At 50.4% G+C, this 22,751-nt stretch overlaps 1 protein-coding gene across 2 annotated transcripts in view; it reads left to right on the forward strand.

Moving 5' to 3' along the window:
- Nucleotides 1-20,690, forward strand: part of GRIK3 (glutamate ionotropic receptor kainate type subunit 3) — a 238,062-nt gene extending 217,372 nt beyond the window's left edge. For both annotated transcript variants that reach the window (XM_017892128.1, XM_017892129.1), the window contains exons 12-16: nt 620-738; nt 3,224-3,441; nt 14,157-14,379; nt 15,242-15,492; nt 18,407-20,690. In XM_017892128.1, coding sequence (XP_017747617.1) covers nt 620-738; nt 3,224-3,441; nt 14,157-14,379; nt 15,242-15,492; nt 18,407-18,601 — 1,006 coding nt within the window. In that variant the 3' untranslated portion in view covers nt 18,602-20,690. The remainder of the gene's footprint in view (nt 1-619; nt 739-3,223; nt 3,442-14,156; nt 14,380-15,241; nt 15,493-18,406) is intronic.
- Nucleotides 20,691-22,751: the final 2,061 nt, after the last annotated feature.

Raw genomic sequence — 22,751 nt, forward strand, 5'->3', positions numbered from 1 at the left:
TTGCATATGAGTATACATAAAGCACTGAATAGTTATGTCTTTAGGAATCTGTGTATCTAAGTGTGGTCATATTGTTCTTATTTTCTATTGCTTTTAATACATTGCTTTTAATATTTTTATGGCTTAGATCTTCAACAATATGTGTTGAAGATCTTTCCCCGCCAACACATCTCAAGTATCTCATTCTCTTTTAGCAGCCGCATAATATTTCACAGTACAGTGTGGCATCGTTTATTTAATCATTCCTTTATTGAAGGACATTTTGGTGGTTTCCAGTTTTTTGCGATGACAAACAATGCTTTGATAAACACCCTTGTGTGCTTCTCTTGGTGCTCCTGTAAGAGTGCTTTTCCTGGGATGGATAATGAGTTGCAGAATTGGGAGGCTGAAGGGCATGTGCACTTTTAATTTTACGAGATGCTGGTGAATTACCTTTATAACCAGAAAAGGGCACTAACAATAAAGAACAAGAAGAAATTCCCCTGCCCTGCCTCCCAGCAGAACCATGAGGATATTGATACTGAGGCGGCTGGCACAGCTGTGTTTGCTAAACCACTGCCTGCTGGGGCATGGATGCTCCTTGTTTCCCAGGCTGACTGTCCCTCTCCTCCTGTGCCAGATTCAGCCCTTATGAGTGGTACGATGCTCACCCCTGCAACCCTGGCTCCGAGGTGGTGGAAAATAACTTCACTCTGCTTAACAGCTTCTGGTTTGGAATGGGATCCCTGATGCAACAAGGTATGCACCTCTCCCGTGGCCTCCCTTTCCAGGGTCTCCTTTCCCCAGCAGGTCTTCAGCCTCTTTGGCATCAGCAGGGCCAGCCCATACTTCTAGGGGCAGCCTTAGACCCTGATGAGCCAGCAGAAGGTTGGAGACACAGAGATATCCAACCTTCTGTGCCCTTGCCCCAGACCCCCAACTTCCACCTCCACTCTGGCTGGAGCTGGCTCAGGGTCTGAAGCTAAGAAAACCACCCAACCCAGGGCATGCAGGACGCATCCCTCATCACCTGCTCCAGCTGAGGTGGACATAGAGCACCCTACTGGCTGCAGCTGACCCTGCCCATGGCCTCATCACCACACAATCCAGCTGAGCAAGTTGAGCTGTGGATGGAAGGAGACCAGAGGCAGGGAGGCTGGGTGGGAGGCCACTGCAGGAATGAGGTGATAAGACCTGAGCCTGGTGGTGGCCCTGGGAGTGGAGGGCAGAAATGCACTAAAAGAGCTTCAGGATACACTGTGGATGGAACTCCGTGGCCGCTTGGCTGTGAGGCTCCTAAGAGTAGGAAGGATCATGGCTGAGTTGGGGACTTCAGCCCAAGTGCTTCAAAGATGAGATACACAAAAGGATGCAATTCTCTTACATCCTCTGGAAGGAGGGCCAATGTGCTTTAGAAATATCTGCAGCTACTCAAATATCTCAGAAAGCAGAGCACCTGCTCTAACTGCCGGGAGTCAGATGCAGAGACAGTAGGGAGCAAGAGGGCAGGCACAGGGAGAGGGGATCACCAGCCAGGAAAGACCCCCAGGAAGGACACCACCCCCTGGTCCTGCTGGCCACAAGCCATGTGCTCACTGCCTCTGCAGGTGGAGTCCCATGTCCAGAGTCTCTTATCTTAGGGAGTGCAGACAAGTGTCTGCCTGTTAGAGTTTCACTGAGCAACCTACCTAGGGGGCAGGCAGGGAAGGGGCTTCAAGGGACAGAGAAAATGTCCTTGTCCCTCAGTCATCTGTGTATAACCTTCACAAACCCTGGTCCTCAGTAGACATCCATCAGCAAATGCCAAACAAATGAGCGAATGGCATTATCCCAATGTGTCCTGGGCACCCACTACATGCCAGGCTCTGTGCTGGGTACTTGAATGAAGGAGGAGAGGAAAAAAGTAAATCTGTCCCACATGCGAGAAACCTCTCGGCCATGGCAGAGGCCAGGGCAGGGACTTGGGCAGAGGTCTGGCAAGCCTGGCAGAATTCACCAATCAGGTGACTCAAATAAGCTGCTCCCTCTCTGAGAGCAGCCCAAAGCCTGCTGGGGAGGCTGGGAGTGTCCGGTTTGGGAGGGGACACGGAGCCTCAGTGGTCTCTAGCAACTAGGAAGTGACAGGCAACTTTCAAGGGAAGTGCCTCAATCTGTCCTTGCTATTAATGCGTGTCCTGGAGCCTCACCTTGCTTTTTTGTCCATCATCTTTGTTCGGTGACAGTTGGGAAAGACCTGGAAGCCCCTCAATGCAGTAATAGCTTCTCCTCTTCCACCTCCTGCTGCTATTCAAAGCACTGGCCCCTGATGTATCCTCCGTGTGGTTTTGATTAGGAGGGAGAAAAATAGTTATGTATTTGAAAAACTCTCCCTTGAGTGACTTCTTTGAGGAAAAAAAAAAATCATCCATATCAAAGCAGACGCTTTTCAGATTGCAGGTCCAAATATTCTGGAAAGTTCAGGAGTCACTTGAAATTTAAATCTCTTGAAAGCCAACTAGTTAATTACTTCAGTTAGAAGGTATCATCTCTGCTGTGCTCCACACCTAAGGTTGGGGAAGAAAAGTGATGTATTTCGGCAAAGAGCTTCAAAACGTGTTGATTTTTTTTTCCCCTCCTGCAAAGCACCGCATAGCAATCTTGTATTTGTATACCATTTGTATTTCCAATGCAATTTCTTCTCAAATTATATCATTGCAGCACCACAGTATTTATGTGAGGCTGGGACAGAGGAAGGACAATTCTTCATGTTTTGCAGAATTTTGCAGAGAGGGGAAGTATCAGGCATAAGATCACACTGAGAGTTGGGAGCAGGATTCACTCAAGAACCCAGGGGTCCTGACTCCCAGGTGTTCTTAAGCTGGGACCACATAAGTGGTCTATGGTTAGGCATCTGAGGTTTTGATGAGCCTGTGAAATGTGAATGTATGTTGTTCTAGAAGAGCGATTCTTAAATTTCAGCTGCGTCAGAATCATCTGGAGAGATTACTCGAAACATATTGCTGGTTCCCACCCTCAGAAATTACTGATTCAGTGAGTGCTGGGGAGAGGCCCAAGAATGTGCATTTCTAACAAATTCCAGGTGATGATGTTGCTGCTGGTCCAGGGACTACACTTTTGAGAACCACTGGTCTTGGGAAAGGGCCTTAGCTTTCATTAGAGTATCAGAGGAATCCATAACATAGGGGACTTGAGCAGCGCTAGTCTGGATTTTGTAAGGGACTGCCTATATCCTCTCTTCGCCCAGGGTCTGAGCTGATGCCCAAAGCCCTGTCCACACGCATCATTGGTGGCATCTGGTGGTTCTTCACGCTCATCATCATCTCTTCCTACACGGCCAACCTGGCTGCCTTTCTGACCGTGGAGCGCATGGAATCACCCATTGACTCTGCTGACGACCTGGCCAAGCAAACCAAAATCGAGTATGGGGCTGTCAAGGATGGGGCCACCATGACCTTCTTCAAGGTGAGGCCCTCTCCCTCCTATTGCAGCACCATGAGCTGATCCTCTCCAGACCCTTTACTGAGCAGAAGAGGAAAGGGCATCTCTGCCCTTCCCTAACCACGCATGGCCAATGGGTCAGAATCCCCCAGGCCTCAGCCCCACCTTGTTTGGACTAGTCGACTTTGGGGAGCTGTGGTGATGTGGGCCAAATGGGTTGGCCTCAACACGAATCCTAGAAGTTTCTGTGCCTGAGATGAGCAATGTGAATGTGTTATGATTCCTTAAGTCATAAGAAGGAGATAGGTGGAGAGAGGGGCCTGGAGAAGGGGGAAACAGGGGAGGAGCAGCCCAGACACACAGGCCCTGGGGGCTCCCTGCCTTAGCTTCAGATCTCAATGCCATCCATCTCGAGGAAGCTAGTTTGAGGTTGGGGAGATGGCAGCAGGGCCAAATCCTGAGAGGAAGGGAGGAGATTTAGAACTTGAACAAGTGTTTACAGACATTACTGAGCATGTTACATTCTAAGAATGCTGGTGTCAGCAGATAAAGTCCCTGTCACCTGCTCAAGTGACTGTTCTAATGGGTATCTGGCCATGATTTCATTGCTCCTCCTGCTCTGTGAAGTGTTGGCTCAGTGCCCTAATGTTTTCCACTTTCTACTGAAGTAGCTGAGGGCTTAGGAGACTCTGGCTGGCCCCGAGAACCAAAAGCTGCAAAGGTTCTCCCAGAAATTAAAGTAGTAATAACAGTAGCTACTGCCACTGAGATCTCACAGTAGGCCAAGCCTGTAGTAAATCCTGGGCCTCATTTAATCTTCGTGACAAATCCTGGGAGGCTGATACTCGAATTATTTCTACTTTGCATGTGTGGAAACTGAGTCCCAGAGCAGCTAAGTGGCTTGTCCAGGACGCCCAGCTGGAGGAGCCAGGTGATAAACAGGCTTGCCTTCCTCGAAGCCCCTGTTTTAGGCCAGTGGTTCTTAGACCTGGGTGTGCATTCAGATCACCTGGAAGACTTGTTGAAACACAGCTTGCAGGCCAGGCACAGTGGCTCACGCCTGTAATCCCAGCACTTTGGGAGGCCATGGTGAGCAGATCACGAGGTCAGGAGTTCGAGACCAGCCTGGTCAATATGGTGACACCCCATCTCTACTAAAAATACAAATTACAGGTGGCGCCGCACCTGTAATCCCAGTTACTGGGGAGGCTGAGGCAGAAGAATCGCTTGAACCCGGAGGCGGAGGTTGCGGTGAGCTGAGATCGCGCCACCGCATTCCAGCCTGGGTGATAGAGCAAGACTCCATCTCAAAAAATAAAATAAAATAAAAAGAAAGGAACACAGCTTGCAGGCCCCAACCTCAGAGTTTCTGATTCAGGAGGTCTAGATGGGGCCGAGAATGCATTTCTAAAAAGTTCCAAAGTGTTGCTGTGGCTGCTGGTTCAGGCTCCATGCTTGGAGAACCACTGCTCCAATTGTTTCTCGGAAATGACTAGGATTTAGGAACTCTGTGGCTGCAGGCCCACTTATTTATATGTTTATCTGTTAATCAACTGCTCTCAATCAACCTGGAATGGAAGCCTGGCGTATTTTCCTTTCCTCTGGGCTCTGATTCCCCATCACCCAGCCCCTGCCTCCTCCTAGCTAAGCCTCTGAATGATAGATGGAGCCTCTAGTGGGACCTGAGTGAAGAGAGAAGGAAGGGGTTGGGTGGGAAAGCCTTCTACCTCCTGGGCACTGCAGTCCCCCAGCACTCTCTCCCCTCCCTGCTGCCCAGCCCCCACCATGTCCCTCTTTGAGGTTGGAAACAGCCTTGTAGTGAAGAGACAGTGAGGGAGGAAAGGAGCTTCCCTCTTGGATGTTGCCAAGAGGGATGTTGGTTGACTTGCTTAAGAGGTCACTACTGTGTATTTAGAGTGAGGGGAAGACAACGGCATTATCAAAGGCATGTTGGGGGCACTATGGGACTCTGTATGTGTTCCCGCCTGAGTGAGTAGGTGAGGATGTGTATACATGCATGGCTTCACATGTGCATGTAGCAGTAAATAATATGTGGGAATGTGCATGTGTGTGTGCACACATGTGCCTGTGCACAACTCTGCCTGTGTGGGGACATGTGTGTATTTGTGCTTGGACATGTGTCTGCATCTATGTGTATGTGTGCTTGAACATATGGGTGATGCATGTCTGTGATATGAGCATGTGGACACGTGCCAGTGAATGGGTACAAGTGTGTACCAGAAGGTCTACATGTACATGTGTACAGAGAAAATACATGTGTCTGTCTGCTTGGATATCCGCATGGGTATGTCTAGAGTAAGTGGAGGGCAGATGGGCCTGTGTGTGTTGTAATGGCCCGCTTATGCATGATTGCATGTGTGTGTATACTAGCCCGTTGTGTGTGTATGCCTGTGTAATGGCCTATGCATGCATGAATCTCTGCGTGTCTGTATAATGGCCTGCGCATACCATATTATCTGCGGTTGCGTGGTATAATGATCCATGCACGATATATTGTCTGCATGTATGTGTGTATAATGGCCCATGTTTGCATATTGTTCCCTCTGTTGGTGGTGGGGGTCTGCGTATGTGTATAATTGGTCCATGCAATGCGTACGAATGTGTCTCTGTGTGTGTGTGGTGCATAATGGACCTGTGCATGCATATGTGTCTGCGTGTGTGTGTGTGTGTGTGCGCACACATGCTGCCTGCTCATGCCTAATCCCCCAGGCTGTGCCCAGCCCCTTTTGACGTGCCCAGAGCATGTCTCATGCATAACGCATGAGCCCAATCTCTAAGTGGGCTCCGATCAAAGGGAAAGGCATAAATAAGCCTGGTGCAGGCTCATTGCTGCTGATTGGATGTCCTTGCCTCCCTCCATGCTAAGATGCTCAGATTGGCTTCCCAGAACCTAGTCCCAGCTCCCCACTGAGCTGCTGCCCTCAGCATCAAGCGGCACCTCCCACAGCCTCCTCTGCCCTCACCCACCTTCCCTGCAAATGGCACAGTGAGGAGGGCAGAGGAGAGATACAAATGCTGTCACCTAGCTGGGATGCTGGGGCTTCATGGGCCCATGCTCACAGGAGTCTGTGGGTCAGAAACAACAACTCCACACCCCCTGCATAACCAACTCCACTTTATTGCTCTCCCTATGGTCAATTAATTCCTCTTTATGCCTGGCCACATTGTCTCCTGCCTTATTTCAAGTGAAGTTCTCCTTGCCCAGGTTCCCTGTCATCAGCAGCAGCAATGGGACTGTTACTTATGGGAGAAGAGCCTGAATGTAGATACATTAACTTGCCCCCACCTCAGATGATGAGCTAGAAGCCCCACTACCCCCTGCCCCCGCTGAAGGTCCCTGGATGAACCAATTCCCTGCCTTGCCACCCCCTTGCCCTCTGTAGTTGGACTTCCCAATTAGACCTTCCTCCAGACCAGGTGATAGCCTCCTGGTTAGCACAGAATGTTTGCAGGTTAGAGCTGGAAGGAGACCTGAGATTAACCTAGAGAAACAGGCCCAGCCCATTATCACACAGCAGATCAGTGGTGGAGCCGGTTACAAGGTCAGACATTCTGTCTTCACGCACAGTGCCCTCCCCTACATCCACTCTAGGGTCTTCTCCTTGAGAGGTGGTCCTCCCCTGCCCATGAGAGTATATGGCAAGGCTGCACTACTATTGAACAGGAGGCAGCTCCAGGAGGAGCCATCAGATGTCTGGGAGACATTGGCAAAGTCAGCAATAACAGTAACACTTAATGAACACTTTGTGCCGGCACCATTCCAAACACTTTACCTGTATTTGCTTATTACATCCTCAATAACAGCCCTGGAAGGTAGATTATTATCATCATCTCCATTTGACACATGATGAAAGGAAGGCTCAGAGAGGCTAACTGACTTGCCTAAAGTCCCACAGCTAGTGAAATGCAGGACTGGAATTTGAACCCAAGCAGCCTGGCTCTAGTGCCTATGCTCTTGGTCACTGTGTTCATATGGCTTCTCTAAGGACCCAGCCACAGTCCTCAGGAGGCATTTGGGGAAAAGTGAAGCTACAGTCAGTTGACCACATACCCAGCCCTGCACAGTCCTGGCACATCGTAGTTGCTCTAATAATACACGTTGAGTGGATGCTGTTGTTGAGTGAAAGGATGGAATTTAAAGATGGCAGCAGCCAAGTGGCACAAGTGCAGGAGACAATATCGAGGACTAAGAACCGAGCGGGCAGCCTTTATTGAAGGTCCAGAGTGCAGGACAGATGAACTTGATTTCTATGGTTAGCATGTTCCTGGTTAAGCAGCACACAGTCTTAAAAAACGCCCTGACTGAGAGTAGAACTCACAAGGCGGAGAAAACCTGTTTCTGTCCAAAGACAACAGCGGCAGGAAGCGGGACGCTGGGCTCTCGGGGGTCTCTCGATCCCTCGCCCCCACCCTGCAGCCCCATCATTCCAAAGGAAATTTCATTTGAAGAGTTGTCAGGGAGCAGCAGACATCACAAACAGCGTCTCCTGTGTTGTCCTTCCTCCGTCTTGGAAGATAAAAATTAATTAGGAGATGAAAAAGGAGGCCTTTGAAAGCACTGTTTGGCTGTAAAAATATGTAGGCAAAATGTAAAGGAGAACATTGGGAAAGCGTGTTCTTTGCAGGGAAGGCCACACAGCTTTGATGAGACAGGAAGTTGGAAGACAGCTTTTCCAAGCACTTAGACCTTTTTCAGTGCTGGCGGTGGGGGAGCACATAACAGGTGAGAGGGATAGTGGCTTAGGGAAGGAGTGGGAACTAGGGGCCCGAGAATGCCAGGTTCCCTGGGCCCGTGGCCATTGTCAGGCCCTCCCCCTTGCACAGCTTCAGTCCTAGCATCTGACCTGGGCATGCTCTCAGAGAGGTCGCCCGGCCCACCCCCTGCCTCCCAGCTACATGACAGACCCTTCCCTGAGCTGGAGGGCCTAGGAAGATGCTCCTCAAACTCAGCTTCCAGCTTCTCCTGACCCATCTGCTGGCCTCTCTCACATACAGCCTTAGCCCTGCCTTCAAGCAGAAGCAGGTAGGGGGACCAAAACATAATGCCCAGGCAAAATTCACTGTGGTGCCGCCTGTCATCATCAAGTTACATCAGTTTTAAAGTCAGACAGACCAGGATTTGAGTCTGGGGTGATGTCTCTGCTGGTGACCTTAGGCAAGTCACTTCACTTCTCTGGGCTTCCATATGCTCCCCTGTATGACATAGATACTTATTTTCACCATGCAGCAATTGGCAAGAGGGTTCAGTGAGCTCCTGTATGTACAGTGGTTAGCCCAGAGCCAGGCATACAGGAGGACTTAGGTCAAAGGCTTTCTCTTCTGCAGAGCCCTCCGGTTGGCTGAACACAAGCCAAAGAAGCAGGCTGGACACTTTCCTCTTGCCCCGAAGTTCCCTCCTGGGGCAGATTACTTAACCAGAGCACACTGGAGATGACCAGCTAATGGGCACCCACTTTGTGGAGCTCTTTAGATTATCAAATGGGATAATTCGTGTATTTACCTCACAGCATTACCTGGCACAAAGTAGGCATGCAGTGAATGCTAACTTTTTATTGTTTACTGTTGCAGACTGGTGATACACAGGCCTGTGCAGCCCATAGATGTGATTTGGAGGAGCCACACATCGCTTATTAATATATGCATATTTTTTAAAAACATCAATTGCAGCAGTTCTCAGCAGCTAAGAGGCAATGTTTATCTCCAGTTTACAGACTCCCACCCAGCCTTCTTTAGTTACTTCAATACCCTGCCTGGCCCCTGTCAGCATTTGAGTTTTTACCCCTTTAAGTGCCATAGCAACTCAGCACTATAGAGAATTTTCTCCCGTTTCTAGATGAGAAAACTGGGCCTTAAGGAGAATTAAGCAGCCTTAAAGGAAAAGAGTGACTCCGGCCACCTATAGAGCCTTAGAGGCGGGCTCTGTATTAAACACTTCACACACTTTGTCTTGTTGAATGTTCACGATAACCCTAAGTAGCAGGTACTCTTACAACACCCGTTTTACAGATATGGAAAGTGAAGCTCAGAGAGGTGATGTCACTTGCCTGTGGTCACAGAAGAAGCTGGCATTTGAGTCCAAGCTGGTGTGACACCAGAGTGTAGTAGAGCTGACCCCTCTCACTACCTCCACCCCCAGCCTGCAGCCCCCCACAAGCAAGCCTCAGGCATGTGCAGCCAACAGGGGCCGCTGCCAGGATGGGGGGTGAGCAAGGAGCTAGACTGTCCTTACGAGGGGCCCTGTAGCAGCTGGCAGAGGCAGTGGACTCCAAAGAGGCCTCCTGTCTCCATAGAAATGACCCAAGAGAAATGATTAACTGCTCAAGTCCATGGATCCAGTAAGGCCAAAGATTCCACAGTCAGAGATAAGAAAGCCATTTAATATGGAAGAAGATCTCCTTTCCAGTATGGAAAACACCCAAGGTCTTGTATGCAATCCCATTGCTACTGCATCTCTGCACACATTCCCTGAAACTCAGCTCCCTTTTGAATTGCTATATATAGAGAGAGACTTATATACATTCTCTTGTACAGAAATGTTAAATTCTCAAGATTAAGTATCTTCAGTCAGGGAAAATCAATTTGCTTCTCTGAGGAGGCTGGAATTGAAAGTCGTGAGCCTGAAATTTACTTTCTTGCCAATTTTACTGATAAAAAAAGCATCTCTGTCCTGGCACACCGCCGTGTATTGGTTGTTCCAGATGATTCCATTAGTTGATTTGGGTGACTAGCCCTGAAACAACCCTTATTAAGGTTCTCTCCAGGGTCAAGACAGGCAGGATGACACAGGAGCTGTAGGTATGTGGCACTTTATTCCCTGGGGTGGTGATGATAGCTCTGGCCAGTGATGGGAACTCAGGCCTGTGCTGGCAACTCTTTCAGAGATGGGAGAGAGGAACCTGGGGGTCCATGAAGGGCCCTGGATTTATCTATCCCTGCTTAGACATGCCAGAAGGAACCTTTTCAGGGTTGTGCCCCAGAATCACTGAACTACTCAAGAACAGAAGGACAGCACTTAAGGGGAAGCAGAGACCATGAGCAGATGGGGTTGAGAATGGGGGCCCCAAGATAGAAGACGAGGGCAGTGGGGACCATTCTAGGAAAGCAGATTTCAGACACATCTACCTGAAGGTGATAGAGATAATAGTTTAGTTGGTACTGGAGCCAGGAGTCTCTTAAAATTAACGTCACAGCCAGCTTCATGCCTTGTTTTCACCTTCCATCTCCACTGGCCCAAGCTCTCTGTTTTCCTTTCCCATCTTCCTCATTCAGTTCCTTTACCCACTGGTGCCTTTCTTGTGTCTTTCCTCAGAGCCCATCTGCCTCAACACTCCCTTCAGCCCCCAACCGAATTTTCTGTCTCCATCTATGGTGTTGTGTTACTGGAAAGAGCATATGGTTTGGTGTCAGGCAGGCTTGTGTATAAGAGGAATAAAGTGTTGGGGTATGGGGAGGATACAAGGAGGAGTTTAGAGAAAGAGAAGTTCTTATCCCATTCTGAGACAGAAGGAGTAGGTGGGGCTTCCTGAGTGATTCATTGTCAAGTTACTTTTCTCAGGACTTGAGATTTATTGGATGGATGACTGAGAGGGTGGGTGACATGGGAGAGTAGGTGGGTAAGATGGGTGAGGAGGAGAAAGGGATGAATGATTGGGGGATGGATAGGTAGGTAAGAGAACAGATGGATGGATGGATAGATAGATGGTTGGATAGATGGTTAAATGGATGGATAGATAAGTAATAGGTGGATAGTCAGAGTAGTTGAATTAACTAGTGTGTAGATGGTGTGTGGACGGTAGCATGATCAGATATGTTAGTGGATGGGTGGGTGAGTGGTTGGATGGATGGATGATGGGTGCGTAGATGGGTAGGTGGGTGGATGGATGGATGGATGGATGGATCGATGGGTGAATGGATGGGTTGACGGGTGGATGGAAGGATAGATTAGATGGGCAGGTACATTAGGAGGTCTAATTGCTTCATCTACCTTTGGTTCTCACCTCTAGTAGAAGAGGGAGAATTGGGAAAGCAGAAGAGACAAGGATGCTGAAGAGCTGCAATCACTGGAGGGAGAAAAGTATTTAGGTTCCAATAACCAGGACGGTAGAGTATCAGGAACATGTGTATCTGGCAAAGCAGGGATGACTGGACTAGGATACTTTGATTACAGGAATAGTTGGAATTGATGATTATTTGAAAAAGCAACTATATTGGGAGCAGAAGTCGCTTATGTGAGTATGTGGTTGAGAGGGTGTATAAGTTATCTATTGCTGCATACCAAATTACCTGAAACTTCATGTTTTAAAAGAACATTTGCTGTCTCACAGCTTGTGGGTCAGGAATCCAGGCAGTTTCGCTGAGTCCTCTGGCTCAGGGTCCCTCATGGGGCTGTAGTCAAGGTGTTGGCTAATGCTACAGTTATTTTAAGGCATGTTTTCCAAGCTCACTGCATGCTTGTTGGCAGGACTCAGCTCCTCCCAGGTGACTGAACTAAAGGCTTCAGTTTTTCACTGATAGCTGGCCAGAGGCTGCCCTCTGTTTCTTGCCCTGGGAACCTCTCCATAGGGCAACTCACAACATGGCAGCCAGCTTCCATCAGAGTGAGACGAGCCAGAGAGAGTACCAGTCACAGTCTCTTGTAACCTAATTTTGGACATGACATCCCATCACTTTTGTGGGGAGTTAAAAGCAAGTCACTAGTGTCAGCCCACATTCAAGAAGAGGGGATTACACAAAGGTATGAATACCAGAGATGGGGATCACTAGGAGCTTTCTACAACAGGAGAGTCTGGGGAGATGGCGTAGAAGAGTGAGAAAGGAACAGAGGGAGTAAAAGAAATTGGAGGTAGAAGAATCTGCTTATTGGAAATTTTCCAGAAAATAAGAAACAACTGGGGAGGCGGAAGAGCTGAACATCAGGAAGATTTTTAAGGGCAAGAATATTGAGTGGGGCACAACCTGGGCCACAGGAAGCACTGAGGTGGAAGAATAGCTGGGGAGGTGGGAGAGCGGAGAGCACAAAAGGCTTGGAGGCAGGGATTGCAGAGGTAAGAGAGTCCTGCGGAGCTGGAGTAGCTGGAGAGCAGCAATGGCTGAAAGAAGGGCAGGCTGAGGACCAGGAGGGGCTGGGAGAGGCCAGTGAGAGCTGCAGGCATCTGGGCCCTTTCATGCCTTTGGCTTTGGGGCAGGTAAATTTGTAGGTTGGGGAGTGACTGCTTATCTGTGAAGGTGCCCCCAGCCCTGTGCCCAAAGGAGGCATCACTGGCACTCAGCTGATAATGGTGCTCAGATGTAATTCCAAGGGGTCCTGGCTGTGGCTTTGGGGCCCCTTCCTGTTCCCACTGCTCTTCCTCAGGGCATGTTGGAGTCTCTAGAAGCCAGTTTAGGAGGGGACAGCCCTTGCCAGAGCTAGGAAGCACCCGGAGAATAGAAAGTACACTTTCCTCCCAGGCTCCGCAGCCCCCTCCCAGCAGGCACGGCTTCTTCCCCATCCCCCTGCCCATGCCCCAGTCCTGCGCCAGCCTTTTCAAGTGCACCCATGCCATCAGGCACACTGGAGCTGGGCCAGGTGCCAGTCAGACAGGCTGACATCACAGACAGGCACAGCTAGACTTGGAACCAGCCGAGCTCAGTGGGGCCTGCAGAGCCACCTGTTCCCCTGAGATCAGCCAGGGCAGGGCTGATCCCTGCTGGGAGCAGGCAGTTGGCAAAGCACTAAATTCCCAAGAAATCTCATGAATGCCATGCACCCTGGTCTGCAGTCTCCCCAGGCAGCAAGGGACACTCAGCCCTTGCCCTCCTCTCTCCCGGCCCCAGTAACCTCTCTGTGTCTTCCCAGGGCAGGCATAGCATCCTACCCCCTGGACCTGGTCTTAGGGATTCTGGTTTGCTCATGCAACAGTGTCCAGCCCAGGACCCTACAGCCCTGAGCGCTGATGCAGCTAAAGGGGGCTTGCAGACCACCTCCTCTGACTGCCCCTACTTTTTTCCCCCTCTGCAATTTGCACCCTGTTCCTTCCTCACAGTCATGAAGTAGAACATGTTTGAGGCAAAATCTTCCCCTGAAACAGGACATAAAAGAGGCCTCCATTGGTAGAAGCGAAAGGGGAGGCCCAGGACCCACTCATCTTTGCCCCAATGAGCAGCCGTCTCTCTCCCTCCACCCTCACAGTGGTTTCTGTGAGGCAGGGCAGCTGAGGGGTTAGGGTTAGGACTCTGGAGCCAGATGGCCTGAGTTTGAAGCCTGACTTTGCTACTTAGTGCCTGGGTAAACTTAGGCAAGTGACTTAGCTGTGCCTCAATCTTTTTATCTATAAAATGGAGCTCAGGATAGTACCTGCCTCCTGTGATCGCTGTGAAGAATCAACGAGTTAATGCAGGTAGAGCACTTAGAACAAAGCCTGAATGTGCTAACTTTTAATAAATTTTAGAGAAAGAAAATCCATGTTTAAAGTCAGTTTGAAGACCACTTGTGCCATGGTCAGGGTTTCCAGGAAGCAGGCCTGAGTCTGCATTTCTGCTTTATCCCTCACCAGCTGTGTGTTTGGGGACCTTTGCTCCCAGGGCCTCAATTTCTATATCGGAGCACTGTGTAGCACTCGCTTTCTCTGAAGACTGTAGACCGAGTTCAAGGCCCCAGTCCCGTTGAGCAGGATATGCGGTGCTTGGTCCCTGATGTGCCTAGTAACAGTGTGTGCATCACCCCTTCCCTCGCGGCCCAGAAATCCAAGATCTCCACCTTCGAGAAGATGTGGGCCTTCATGAGCAGCAAGCCCTCGGCGCTGGTGAAGAACAATGAGGAGGGCATCCAGAGGGCCCTGACGGCCGACTACGCGCTGCTCATGGAGTCCACCACCATCGAGTACGTCACACAGAGGAACTGCAACCTCACCCAGATCGGGGGCCTCATTGACTCCAAGGGCTACGGCATCGGCACGCCCATGGGTGAGCAAGGGGCTGCGTGTGGGAGGGGCAGGGGTGTGGGCAGAGGAGGGGCTCCACCCTCGTGTCCACTCACGCTCCCTCTCGCAGCTCATTCCATGGGGCTGATAAAGGTGACATTTTCTTTTTCTCCCTTTTCTTTTCTTTCTTTCTTTTCTTTTTTTTTTTTTTAAGGCGGAGTTTCACTCTTGTTGCCCAGGCTGGAGTACAGTGGCATGACCTCGGTTCATTGCAACCTCCGCCTCCAGGGTTCAAGTGATTCTCCTGCCTCAGCCTCCCGAGTATCTGGGATTACAGGCATGCGTCACCATGCCTGGCTAATTTTGTATATTTAGTAGAGACGGGATTTCTCCATGTTGGTCAGGCTGGTCTTGATCTCCCAACCTCAGGTGATCTGCCCGCCTTGGCCTCCCAAAGTGCTGGAATTACAGGTGTGAGCCACCACGCCCAGACATAGGTGACATTTTCTCAGCCCAGAAGTAGAGGGATGGAGCTGCATGCCTTTTGAGGGTGGCCCTGACCTAAGCAATGAGAGCTGGGACAGACACAAGGTTCAGGGACAGTTCCCAGAGGCCGTTCCTGCCTTCCCTCTCCTGCCCCTGCTGATGCAGCTCAGGGGCACTGGGCCTTCAGGGAGCCCACAGGGACTGATACACAATGGGTACAACCTCCCTGCTCAAACAGGACATTTCCACCCACCCAGATACCATGTGTTGATTTAAAGAGGACTCACAGGGATAGGGCCCCCCTTTTATGAGCTGATCCAGAGGGCTAGTGGTGGTGGCCTGACCAGGGTGTTGGCAGGGCCAAACACAGCATGGGCCACACGCCACTGATGACTAGGGGGTCCCTTCTCCCTGCTCAGGCTCCCCATACCGGGACAAGATCACCATCGCCATCCTGCAGCTTCAGGAGGAGGACAAGCTGCACATCATGAAGGAGAAATGGTGGCGGGGCAGCGGGTGCCCTGAGGAGGAAAACAAAGAGGCCAGCGCCCTGGGGATCCAGAAGATCGGGGGCATCTTCATTGTCCTGGCCGCCGGGCTGGTCCTCTCTGTGCTGGTGGCCGTGGGCGAGTTTGTGTACAAGCTCCGCAAAACAGCAGAGAGAGAGCAGGTAAGCCTTAGAGCTTGGAGCCTGCACAGGACGGGGAAGGAGATTCACGCTGACTTCACCCCTCTATGTGCCAGGCACACAATGGTGTCTCATCTCAGCCTCACAACAGCTCACCCTGTATCCAGTGGGCCAGCAAGCCCTGCCACTCTACCTCTGTCCTGACCTAGCACTTTTTTCCATCGCTGTTGCCCCACCCCAGGCCAAGCCCCATCACCTCCTGCCTGGATTATGCCGCAGCCTTCAAACTGGCCTTCCAGCCTCCATGGTTCCCCAGCACCATCCACAATTCACACAGCAACCGGTGCCTTGTTTAAAACTTAATTCAAGCCATATCTTTTTCCTGCATAAAACCCTCCAGGGTAATTGTTGAACGTGGGAGATGGTTGCATAGTGGTTCATTATACCGTTCTCTCTACCTTTGCATATATTTGGAAATTTCCATAATCAAAAGTTTGAAAAGGAAAAGTTAACAGGTTGGCCCAAGCATATAGACAGTAGAACTAGGCTCAAGCCTTCTGATTAATTCAAGCATGGTTGGGCACTAGTTCTGGGTCCCAGTAGCAAATTAGAATCACAGGGAGAAAGTTTTCAAGTGCTAATGCTCTGGACTCACTCCCAGAGACTCTCTGTTTTAATTGGTCTGTGGTGTAGCCAGCATTGTGCTTTTACAAAAGCCTGCAGGGTGATTTAAATGTGTGCCTGAGTTGAGGGCCGCTGGGCTGGGGGAAGCACAACTCACAGAGAAGTTCAAGGAGATTGCAGTTAAATTATATATAGAGGGGCCCATTATAAACAAGCAACTTACATATCCGTAAAAAACGAAATAGAATCCTCTATAACCAGCAAGCCTTAGTCAACAAAGAGGAGGGAAAAAGATAATACTCGATGCTGGAATTTGCAAGGGTGGAAGGGAAGGGACACTGTCCAGCATTGCTGAGGGAAGTCTATGCAGGTACTTTTCTGGAAGGCAACTTCATGGTATGTTCAGAGTCTTCCACAGTATCCATACATTTTGGCCTATCAATTTCCACTTTTAGAAATGTACCATGTGTAAGTGGTCAAAGATAGCCACAGTTTTATTTACAAGGAAATTTGCTGAAGTGTAAATTATAACACGAAAAGATGGGAGGGAGGGGTAAACACCTAAATGTCTAAGAACAGAGAATGGTTCTCTGTTGATACAAAATTATGATACATCAAAAAAGAACAACTACCAAATTCTCTGAGAATTCCCATTATAGTTAAAAGGAGCTCCTGGCCGGGTGCGGTGGCTCACGCTTGTAATCCCAACACTTTGGGAGGCCAAGCCGGGCGGATCACGAAGTCAAGAGATCAAGACCATACTGGCCAACACTGTGAAACCCCGTCACTACTAAAAACACAAACATTAGCTGGGCTGGTGGCTTGCGCCTGTAATCCCAGCTACTCAGGAGGCTGAGGCAGGAGAATCGCTTGAACCCAGGAGGCGGAGGTTGCAGTGAGCCGAGATTGGGCCACTGCACTCCAGCCTGGAGACAGAGACTTCATCTCAAAAAAACAGGAGCTACTCATTCCACCAAAAAGCCTAGAGGATCTATCTACTCCACTTCTCTGACCACCTCCTTCCCTCAGTCTCCTCCCCTACTCCGCTCCACACACACTGGCCTCTTGTTCAGTCCTGAACACACCAAGCACATTTCTGCCTTACGCCCTTTGCACATGCTGCTCCTGGAATGCTCCTCCCTCAGAAGGTATGTTCTTGACATCTTCTGGCCATTCTTGTTTCAGTTCCAATGTTACCTCCTCAAGTAGCCTTCATTACCTGCCCCCATTCCCAGTCCCTCTCTATCCCATTTCACTGCTTGATTCTCTTCCTAATAGCTATCACTATCTGAAAGTATTTATTTGTTCACATGTTCATTATCTGTCCCATCCCATCGTTAGACCGCAAGCTCCCTGAGTGGGCTGCGACCTCATCCGTCTTCTTCACTGCTGCATGCCTAACACCTGGAGCAGTGCCTGGCACATAGTAGGGTCGCATTAAATATTTGTGGAATGAAGAAAAGGAGGCAAGGAGGGATGACGTTCTGCATGTAGTAGGTGAGGAAAGGGAAACCTGAAGGGGTCACAGCTGGTAGGAGGCAGAGCAAGAATTCAAAGCCTAGTCCCCTGCACACAAGTGACCTGGTGCTAGTGCCCTGGCCTCACTGGGTAAGTTGAGATATCAACAGCCCCCACTGCCTTCCATGCAAGCTGCAGGACAACCTCTGGAAGCCACCATCATCAGATACCTGTAGGAAATGCTGCGCTCCTGCTGTCCCTCTTGGCTATGTGCAGGGACCTAGGCCAGAAGGAGGTCACTGACACCCAACAGCCCTACAGGGACCTGCCTCCCAGTTTCCCACCTCAAGAAACATGTGCTAGACTTTCCTGAGTGAGAAGATACTGATTCTTCTCCTTAGTTGGAGCCCTTCCAGGAGAAAGTTTATCCATTCATTTGTCAAATGTTTCTTCAGTCCTGACCCTGGGCCAAAGCTAGTGCTTTGGTCAGGGCTCGGGAGTTGGGCTCATGGGGATGAAACTGGCTGATTCCTGCCCTCTGAGTCCAGTGAAGAAAAACAGCACAGGTAAACCAGAGCTCCTCAGACGTTAATGTGCAGTGCATGCCATTTAGAACCTCAGTTTGCTCATGTATAAATGAGGTTAAGATGATGCCCCACCTACCTTAGTCTCCAAATAAGAATGTCAGGTTTTGTAGACTGCTGCACAAACTAGTTATCCTACAGGTGGCAGAGGGATGGGTGGGGTGAAGGTATGAGAAAGACGGGTAGCCTTAGCACAGACTCTGGGAGGAAGGGGCAGAACTGGCTGGAGTTACAGGGCCGGGCATCACTCTGTGCCCCTTTTCCGACCCCTCTCCTCCACCCTTCTGCAGCGTTCCTTCTGCAGCACCGTGGCCGATGAGATCCGTTTCTCCCTCACCTGCCAACGTCGAGTCAAGCACAAGCCGCAGCCTCCCATGATGGTCAAGACTGACGCCGTCATCAACATGCACACATTCAATGACCGCCGGCTTCCCGGCAAGGACAGCATGGCCTGCAGCACATCCTTAGCCCCTGTGTTCCCCTAGGCACAGCTGGGGTGGGGACCACAGGCCTGGGGGCTGGGCAGAGGAAAGCAAAGGAGATTGGAAGGAACGTCCACTGTCCTCACACTGGGCTTGGGGACCAGAGCTGCCACCTGCCTGTTGGGCCAGAAGCCTCCTGCCCTTACCTGCCAGGAACCCAGCAGGCTCTCAGGCCAGCTGCTTGGGCGTCATCCTCCTCAGATCTTCTGTGGGTTTCTAAAGCTGCCAGCCGAGATAGCCAAGGCCAAAGGAAGCACATGCCTCTCTCAGGCCAAACTCACCCGCCCCTCAACTCTCCTCCAGAGTCAGAAGTTTCTGCCATGGCCCTGCAGAGGCCACAGAAAATGGAAGACATATCTTACGTTACCATTTCTTCCCCAAGAGCCCAGGCCTCCATCAGTTGACCATGAGGCCAGAGACACAAGCCTTTGGCGCCTTAAGGAAGTTCCAACATGGCTGCCAATGGGAGTTCATGGTGAGGGATGCCCATCCCATATGCCTGGGCAGAAGGAAGACTTCATCCCTCTGGGGCTGTTCACATGGTCCTGATCTTCTGGACTTGGCGCCACCCCTGGCAGCCCCTGTTTTGGCAGAGTTGAAGACAGAGTCACACAGGGGAAAAGAGGAGCTTGAGGTATGGGAGAGAAGAGAATGCACAAACAGAGGTCGTCATTTTGGATTCTTATGGACAATGACCCAGTGGTTCCTAATCCTCTAGGAGGTCTCTAAGAATATAAGTGGGGGAGTGGCCACAGAAAATTCTTCTCGGCTTTCTGGCCAGAGGAGAGAAGACCCCCTGAATCTCTAACAAAGGATGCCCAAAGACTCAGCCACTATTTGAAGCCCAGCAGAGGAAAAGCAGATTCCACGGAAGTCCCACCGGCTCTTGTGCCAATGGATCTCACCTTCCTGGTTAGCAAGTTGTTATCTAAACCCTGTTCGCATTTGGAAACCTGGGCTCTTTGCCATCTTCTCAACAACTCCCCATTCCTAGCTGGTTGACCTTGGCCTCCCTCTGTCTTTTTGAAAGAAAAGAGTTGATTGAAGTGAAAGTCAAGTTGCCCCTCCTCAAAAAGGAGTCAGTGTCCTACTACACAGGCTAACTTGGGGCTAGGTGGGGGAAACCAGAAGGGACCAAAAGAGCTTCTGGTCTCCTAGACTTACCAAATGTAGAGATGCTCCCCAGAAAAAGAAAGTTTCCAGGGACATAATATCATAGCTGGCAGAGGCCCCAAGGGTGGGGAGGAAGAAGCTGCCTCCTAGAGAATTAACCAAAGACCCCACACAGAGACATGAGGCCATCCTGGCCCCTTGTCTGTTGTCCAGAGCAACTGTGACCTTGTGGGGCTTGGGGAAGACAGCAGAGAAGTAGCAGCAGGTTGGGGACCAGCCAGGGGGTGGACCAGATGATCTATGAGTTCCAGCTTGCTGTGACAAATGCTCTAGAGGTCTGTGACTTTAAGAGTCTTGGAAAAGAATGAGACATAAAGGATTAGGAACAAAGTGTCCTTAAAGAGAACACGATGGGCCAGCAGGTTTGCCATGGCCAAGGATGGAGGGCAGGCTTTGAACAGTGCAGGGAGGTTCTGGGGATTCTGGATGAGAACTGGGGCACACCAGCCACTCCACTCCCACCTCTGTCCGGTGCTGCTTGGGAAGCCCGGTTAGGGAAGAGCTACATTTGGATCTCAAGGGCTTTCTCATCTGGGTGAAGGGTAATCTCTAGCAAAGCAGGAGACCACAGTGGGCTCATGTGATAAACACTGTCCCTCTTCCAGACTGTGAACTGCAGGGCCAAACCAGCGGGTTCCCAAAATCCCAGCAGTTCTGGCTGGCTATGTACATTGGACGAGGGAGAGGAGGGCTAGACATACGCCAAAGCCCCACGCATGTAATATTAGGAAAAGCCATGCTGTCATAAGCTTCAGGGTACTGAGGGCGTGTGCATGTGTGTCTGTGTCTTTGTGTTTGTATGTGTGAACTTCAGGGGCTGGGGCACAGGACAGATCTGGACATATAACATAGTCCAGGCCATGCATAATAGGTGATCCTTGGGGATCCTGATGTGTGCATATGCGTGTGTATGTGTACTGAGTGATGGATGAAGGATACAAAAAACACAATCCTGCGGTGAGCAGCAAGGCCCCATACCTATTAAAAACAGGAGAAGCCATGTCATGCTGGGCCCTGGTGAGTATGCATACGTAAGCATGCATGCAACTGTGGGCACGCTGGCTGTTGGTGTGTGCATATGTACACCCCGAATGGCATAGGAATGGAGGACAGGATCATACCTGCAGCTAGCCAAATATACATAAAATGAGAAACCATGTCACTAAGGAGTCCGTGTGTGAGTGCATGTGCACACGTGTACAGGGAGAGTTGTGTGACATGGGTCAATGCGTGCTGTAGGCAAGAAGTCATGTGGAGTTGAAGTTTCCGAGTGTATGCAGGACACACACATATGTTCCAGGTCACAGTGGAAGCAGAGACAGACAATCAGGAAGGCCAGGCACCAGGGTCTGTTTGCACTTCTGTCATGAGAGAGATCATTTGTCACAGAGAGTCACCAAGGTTGCACGGGCACACTTGCCAGGAGATGGGGGCGCAACCCTTCGGGGGCTCATGCTGCTGATGCCTTTGCTGTAGACATCATGTCCTGTTTGCAGGGAAAACTTTTTTTTGTAATTCCCGGGTAACAGGATTCTAATGAAGGTATTTGCTAATTTGCTGTCAGCAAACACAATCATTAACCATCGTCTTATTTTGTCCAGTACAGTTTCATAGCACGTGCCTCATTCTTGCTCTTGTCTCACACACGTGTTGTGTGCGTGATGCTACATAAGCATGGTCTTCTGAGGCTATGCATATATGTGGATTGTGACAGGAGGAAGAAGTGGTGAGAATTTTTATAAAAGGAACAAAGAATAGTGGATAAATAGAGGCACAATTCAATTACAGAAATCCCCCAAAAGGTACAGACTGGTCTTTAGACTCCTGTGTGGAAGCAGGAGAGCACGCTGCCTCATCTCCTCTCCCATGCAAGCCTGGCGTCCTGAGGTTCAGGTGTTGTCGGTGTGGCTGATATTCAACTTCTGGTCAATGTCCTGCGTTTGTCCTACAGACCAGCCTAGTATTAAAAGTGCAGTGGGGACCACTGCGGCCCAAGCATGAGCTCTGTCTCTCCCGGGGGACTGAAAGTGATGCTACATCTGTGAGGGGGAACGGAGTAGGAAGGTTTTTCCAGTGAGGCAGATCTTGTGTTTTTTTAAGTTTAGGTCTGTCCTGCCAGTGGGCATGGAGCTGAGCTGGGGCAGGTGCATACGTGTGTGTGTATGTGTGTGTATGCACGTGTAGTGTGTCTGCACACACAGGCACTGAGAGGTGATGGGAAACATGAAAGCTTATTTGGATGGAGCAGAAGATGGAACCTGCCTGAGCAGATACTGGACTGCCCCTGCATGGTGCCACATGCCAGCCCTGAACAGAAGAATGTCCCCACCTCATCCCCAAATGCCAGTGCCTCCTCTCCACCTCCTCAAGCTGGCCAAGTTGAGGGGCAGTGGTAAGAAGACACCCACCCCACCACCCCTGCTGAGGCCCTGGGGCTTAAGGACAGTGAGCCCTCCCGATCACTCTCCACGTGTCCTGCTGCTGGTTTCTCTGCTCTGGACAGAAGAAAATCCTGAGAGCGTTGCCAATGTTCAGGTGGCCCCATGCTGCAAGAGTCTCTCGAGAGGGGAGATGCCACCTTGGCCAATATGCTGGACTTTGAGTGTCTGAGGGGTAAGAGGGCCACCCCCTCCTCACAGCCAAGACTCTGTCTAAGCTGGAAGCACAATCTGGCTCCACCCCCAATCCCTGCCATGCCCCAGGCCCTGGTAAATGGGAATCCCGGCCCAGGCCAGGGGAAAGGGCCAAACGGGTTAGAAGCTGCTCCTTCTCCACCAGGTGTGCGCTCACCAAGAACAATCAAAAGCTCCCTTTCTGCCTACTTTTCCAGGGATAGTGGGTCTGAGTGGTGGGTCACAGCTTCCACTTCATCACTCAGCTTGAAGTTGGTCCCTCCCTGACCCACTCCCAGCTACATGCACAAACATCTGAAAGTAGGCTGGCCTCTGTGGCTCACATCTGGAATGTTCCTGTGTGGATA

Source organism: Rhinopithecus bieti, unplaced genomic scaffold (genome assembly GCF_001698545.2).
Source record: "Rhinopithecus bieti isolate Rb0 unplaced genomic scaffold, ASM169854v2 scaffold_22548, whole genome shotgun sequence".
In the NCBI taxonomy this organism is placed as follows: domain Eukaryota; kingdom Metazoa; phylum Chordata; class Mammalia; order Primates; family Cercopithecidae; genus Rhinopithecus; species Rhinopithecus bieti.